At 58.1% G+C, this 6,000-nt stretch overlaps 1 protein-coding gene across 3 annotated transcripts in view; it reads left to right on the top strand.

Annotated features, from left to right (window-relative positions):
* The first annotated feature begins 2,366 nt into the window (after positions 1-2,366).
* The window catches only part of PPARGC1B (PPARG coactivator 1 beta), a 124,308-nt gene continuing 120,674 nt past the window's right edge, over positions 2,367-6,000 (top strand). For all 3 annotated transcript variants that reach the window (XM_008014951.3, XM_008014952.3, XM_008014950.3), the window contains exon 1: positions 2,367-2,569. In XM_008014951.3, coding sequence (XP_008013142.3) covers positions 2,492-2,569 — 78 coding nt within the window. In that variant the 5' untranslated portion in view covers positions 2,367-2,491. The remainder of the gene's footprint in view (positions 2,570-6,000) is intronic.

The raw sequence follows: 6,000 nt of genomic DNA, 5'->3' as shown, positions 1-6,000 counted from the left end.
AGCTCTGCAAGGACCAAGGCTAGAGATGGCTGGCTTTGGGAACACTTCAAAGTTTGGTCATCCAAAGTTTGGCCTCTGGGCTGTAAAGGACACACCACCAGTCAGGGGCCAGGCTGGGCCTGGAAGGGACATCCGGAAACCATCCCACAGGACTCTGACTCTGGTGCCCAGGGGAGTAGCAAAAAAATGCGGTCTTGGGAGAGTTCAAGTCCTTAGCGCTAATGGCGATGACATTGGTGATGTTGGTGACGACTATAGTGATGATGGGCATTTCCTGCTTGCAAGATTCAGGGCCAGGCAACTGACTTTACATGAATTGCATTGTTTCATTCAATCCATCCTCATAAGATCCCTATGTGGAGCAAGCAGTACCATTGCTATCCCCACTTTACAGATGAGGAAACTGAGGCTCAAAGAGGTCAAGTAAATGACCAAGGGTACATAGCTAGTTTGCACCAGGATTCAAATCTGAATGTATTGGAGTCCAAAGTAAGTCAGCAGCCTGTAAGTGCTGGAAAAAAGGCAAGTAACATTGGCTAGTGCCTTCAAGGGATATATATTTCTTATTCCCATTTTAACAGAAAGGAAACAGAACAGAGCGCTTAGCATATTCTCCATGAGGTCAGGCACTGGGCCAAGCACTTTACATATATTATCTCCTCAATCATCAAAACATCGCTATGAAGTAGGTAGTGTTTTGGTCCCCATTTGTGTAGATGAGGAAACCGAGGCCCGAGACTCAATGACTTGCTGTGGTTCCAAATCAAGCAGTGTGACTCCAGGGCCCATGCTCTTCACCCCCTGAATTGCTGGATACTGGAACCAGATGTTCCAGTATCCAGATGCAGGGTTTGAAACAGAACCCAGGACTCCTGACTCCTAGTCTAGGGCTCTGAGGCTAGAGGCAGGCTCTCTGTTGGAATGCATTGTTCCTTAAAAGCACACTGGCCTTAAGCCCAAAGAGTGAAATCACGCCCTGCGGTTCTGGGAACCTCAGACTGGAGAAGGAAGCTTTTGCCCTGGTGTTCAAGTCTCAGCAGGTGTGCTGGGGACTCTCCCTCTGTTTCCTTCTCCTGCTGGAAGGGAGCCCTTGCTAGGTGGGCAGGGTGGGGCAGCCCTTATGAGTGTAGGGTGGGAGGAGGGCAGGAGGCAGGTGTGCCCAATAAAACAGACCTAAAGCTTCCCGCCTTCTTGCCTTCATCCAGGCAGTGCCCTCATCTCCTGTCTGGCAAACAACAGGGCATGATGATGAGAGTTCAAGTTTGGAGTCAGGAGGTTTGAGTTCTGGTTCTGGCTCAGGCAGTCACTCCATGTACACACTGACAGTCAGTTTCCTTATCTGTATAATGCGTGGTGGTGGTGGCAGAGAATCAAAATTCTCCAGCCTTTACAGTTAACGCATCATCTATTAAGTGCCTACTGTGTGCCAGGAACTGCGGATACAGCAAGTGCAAAAGCAGATTTAGGCCCTGCTTTCATGATGTTAGCATCTTGTAAGACAGATACAAAGATTAAGTCTTCACTGCAACAAATGTAAAACGGCAACTGTGACCAGCTTTTAGAGAAAAAAGGCCTGCTGATGGAGCTAAGGGAGCCCATGATGGTGGGAGTGGAAGGAGAGGAAATGGCTTGACAGTCCGAGGGGTAATAGGGAAAGATGCCCTGAAGAGATTACTAGGTGAATGGCTGCTGGGTGTACAAGTCCGTTGTGAGTGGGCCTGCGGAGGCTGGCAGGAGCCCAGCCTCTTCATGCATTGTGGGCATTGGTAAGAGAACTCATTGGAGTTTTTTGGGGGAAGGGTGTTGGGGGACGATGAGAGAGAGGCATATATGATCAGGTTTAGCACAGAATATAGGCAAACGCACCCTTCAAGTAAAAGATAAAAATGCCTCCTCCTCCAAGGAGACTTTCTTGATTTCTTTTCTTTTGATCTATGGTATTTCTCCCTCCTCCTCTGGCCTTGTAGCCTGGGTAGAGAAACTCAATCCTCCAGGGGAGTAAGACCTGAGCTTTCCCTTCCTGCAACTGATGTGCGCTGTAGCTTCAAACGAGGTCCTATGCCTTCTTGAGCCTCAGTTTCCCCAGCTGTGCAGAAGCAGGTTGTCTCGCAGGGTCCGCCCAGCGCTAACGCAACGTGATTCGTTCTGGCAGGAGCCGGGGGCTGCCCGCATTGCTGCGCAGGCATCGGGCTGCTGGCTGGGGCACCGCCACCCGGCTGCCTGTGCTTTACCCCCTGCTGAGGGCTGCGGGAGCCGGTCGCGGCGCCAGACGCGGCGCAGGAAAGTGGGTGAGCGACCCCAGGCTCCCGCGGGCTCCGCGCGGCCCCGCCCCCGCAGCCAGCGGCCCTGCGGCAGCCGGGGGCTCGAGCTCCGCCCTCCGCCTCCCGCCGGCCTCACTCCCTCCTCCCTCCTCCCTTGCTCGCTCGCTGGCTCCCTCCCCTCGGGCCGGCTCGGCGTTGACTCCGCCGCACGCTGCAGCCGCGGCTGGAAGATGGCGGGGAACGACTGCGGCGCGCTGCTGGACGAAGAGCTCTCCTCCTTCTTCCTCAACTATCTCGCTGACACGCAGGTACGGCCGGCCGGGGCTGCGGGCCCAGGGCCAGGGGTGCTGAGCTGCGGGGGCCGCAGCCGCAGCCGCGGAGGCCGGGAGGCAGCGGTGGGCGCCCTGAGGTAACTGGGGGTTCCAGGCTGCAGAGCCCCCTTCCAGGCGCCCTGCGATGCGCTTCGTTACCGGGGCAGGGAGCCGGAGGTTTCCCGGAGCGTGCTGGAGCGCTGGGGGCGCTACTGCCTCCGGGGAGGGTCTAGCTTTGGCCGCTTGGAGTCTGCCCCCCCGCGGGCAGACCTGGGGGGTACCGCGCTTCCTTTGGGAGGTGTAGGCGCGCCACGGTGTGAGGTACCCTCAGACTGGCGCTGGGTGCTGGAGGCGCGCCGTCAGCTCCCGGCACTTGCTGCCGTACTTTCACGTGGACTTGTGGCCCCGGCACGGGTGCTTGCTCTGGTCTCCGGGGTACCCTAGTCCTCCAGGCTCTAGTCACCCGAGTGCTGTTGCTGGCCCCCCTAGGTTTTCTACCCGCGCCCGCAGCGCGGAGTTTCCTGCCAGTTGCCGGCTAAAGGCATAGGGGTCTGCGGGGCACGTGGACACGCGGGCGGAGACAGCGTCTTCCTGGTTTCGCTATCGGGCGGAGCCCCCTGGGGGAAAAGCCAGGCTGGATGGGGGCGGAAGGACTGTCTGGGGGCGCCTGGGTCCCCCTGCGGTGCGCGGCCCCGGTGCGCGCTCCACGATGCTGGGGGAAGGGAAGGCGAGGCGGAGTCCCAGGCTCTGGCTGAGCCCGGGAGCCCCACTGGCGACACGCGCGTGACAGGAGAGGGTGCTCTGTGTGCCAGGGCGCGGGGGAGCGAGGAAGCTGGTGGCTTGGAGACTGGGAGAGGGGTGCTGCTGGGACAAGCAGCCACCAAAAATGTCAGCACGAGGCGTGCGCGCCCCCCACCCCTTCCCCCATTTTCCCCACCCAATGCCTGTTGCAAGCATAAAGTTTGGCTCCAGAGTTAGGGCTTTTTTCTCTGGGCGCCCGGCTGCGGGTCATTGGGAAGCTGGGGATGCGGCGGAACCTCGGAGGAGTCCCCGGGTGCTGGCACACGCCTGGGCACGGAGAGGGGCAGCCGGGCGGAACCGGGCGCGGCTCGCGGGGGCTGATTTGGTACCTGGAGTGGGAGCGCCGGTGCCGGCCCGTTTTGCATAACAGTGGAAGGGAGGGGGAAGGCGGAGATGGGGGGAGGGAGGTGGGAGGAGAGAGAGGGAAACTTTGCTTCTTGTTATAATCTGCCTGTCTTTGGGCGGCAGCAGCTGTCATGGGACCGGGTGGGCGGGGAGAGGCTTGCAAGCTGACTCCTTGCGGTGAAATGCGACTTGGAGGGGACGCCGCAGCCGAGACGTTCAGCTCCGGGCGGACTCCGGGTGGCGACTTCAGGCTGGCGGCTGGGACGGCGTGGCGTGGCAGGGTGTCGCCGAGAGGAAGCCCGCCACGCGGGAGGCAGGCCGGCCCTGGCCCGCTGCAGACGCCGCTGCGTAGGGGAGCCGCGGGGCCGCGTGGTCGGTGGCGGGCGCGCTCGGGTGGGTTCGCGGCTGAGGCCGGAGGGGCTAGTGGTGTGTGATTGCGCTTCTCGAGGTCGGGGGGAATGTGTGCTGAGTAGGTTGCGCGCGCGTGTGCGTGTGTGTGTGTGTGTGTGTGTGCACACGCCGCGCGCGCCGGGCGCGTACCTTTACCTCTGACGAAACTGCGGTGGAGCTCCCGCCGTCGTCGCCGGGCTCCGTCACACGCCCCGCGCCGGTGTCTGCGCCGAAGGCGGGTGCCAGCCTCAGTACCCCCAGAGCCGACAGCTTGGGGCTAGCGGGCACTGAGTGCGGGAAGAGGGGCAGAGTCGCTCTTAGGAAGATTCTGTCCCCAGATCTCGAAATTGCCCGGGGGCGTCTCCGAATCTCTTGGCTGAAATGCGGATGAGGGAGGCCTGAAATAGCCGGAGACTCGTTCAGGGACCCATGTCAAGAACTGTCCGCTTTGGACCATACCCCGGATTTTAACTGGATCTTCAGTGTTTGGCTCAGCAATAATTAATTATTTTGCCCTTTAGCCGCCCAGAGAGACTAGCTAGCAGAAATATTTCACCCAAGGAAACTAGAAAATTGAATAATCAGGTGTTAGCAGGAGCAGTGCAGTGAAAGTTAATCTGGGACGTTTACCTTTTTTTTTATTTAACCACGTGACAGGCGGAGGATCTTCTGGTGATCTTTGCCGGCCCAACTTGGGAAATGTAATTGATAGGATGAGCTTTGAGCCGCCCCTAGAAGGCTCGGAGAGCCCAGCCAGAACAGGACCTGGGCGGGCCCAGTGTGCGCCTACTCATTTTACAGTTGGAGAAAGAGGCTGCGAGGGGTGAGCGGCTTGTATGGGACCATGCAGCCAGAGGGTGACAGAGCCACCCAGGGCTCCTGACTCCAGGTCCTGTGTGTTACCTCGAAATAGCACTGGACTTGGAGTCAGAAGGCCTGAGTGGAGTCACCTTCCCCACTCTCTGGCTGGGTGACCCCGGAGCAAGCCATTTGAACTCTCCGAGCCTCATTTCCTCCATCTGTCAAATGGGGCTGGTGGTGCCGCAAGAGAATCCAGTGGCCCAGTGGTGGGGGTGAGCATTGTTTTGCATGTGAGATGTTCTGGTTGTTCCTGCAACCCCCTCTCCTCCCCCAAACTTTCCCTGATCCTCCCCTCCTCCATCTCCCTTTGGGAGCTTTGGTGAAAGTGGATTAAATGGTAATTCATTGTCTTTGTCCCAAAGGATTGTTGTCTTTGGTGGCTAATCCAGGGTTAGATTAGAGGGAGGACTTCTGTTTAGAAGACTTAACTTTTACCTATTGGGGCCAAAGTACGGAAATGTAGCAGAACAAGGATTGCGAAAGTTTCTTGGAAAGCTTTGAGGCATGAATCCCAAAGGACTGTGGGTGGCTTCACCTTTGTTCAGGCTGTGCCCCTGGCCCAGAGTGCCCTCACCCACCCGTCCTGCATGGCCTTCTCCTCTAGTAGGCTCTCCCAGCCCAGCTCGTCATGCTTTCTGTCCTCTGGTTTTCTGCATCTGTGTTATATGAGCCTTCTGTGTTATACAACCAAGCGCTTTGTGTAAGTCTGGTGTCCAGTAAGATTCTAGCACTAGGGTTGTGCCTTTTATCATTGTGCCCGCAAGGCACCTGTCAGTATGCTGAGCTGTGTTCCTTTGCTTAGCTCTTGGCTAGGCACATGGATTACAGACAGGGTCGCAGCTGGGTCCTGCCAAGCAGAAGCTCCCAGGCTGGCAGGGGAGACAGCTGGGCAGTGAGTGTGGGAGAGAGGAATGCAGAGGGCTACAGCTGTGGGCAAAGGCTTCCGCCCCAAAGGCCACGGCCCCAAAGGCCACACAGCAAGCCCACACTAAATATGGACTATTTGGAGTTGCTTAGGGCATCAGTCATAG

Source organism: Chlorocebus sabaeus, chromosome 23 (genome assembly GCF_047675955.1).
Source record: "Chlorocebus sabaeus isolate Y175 chromosome 23, mChlSab1.0.hap1, whole genome shotgun sequence".
Lineage (NCBI taxonomy): Eukaryota > Metazoa > Chordata > Mammalia > Primates > Cercopithecidae > Chlorocebus > Chlorocebus sabaeus.
The sequence above is the reverse complement of the archived record's forward strand: the minus strand, read 5'-3'. Positions and strand labels throughout refer to the sequence as shown.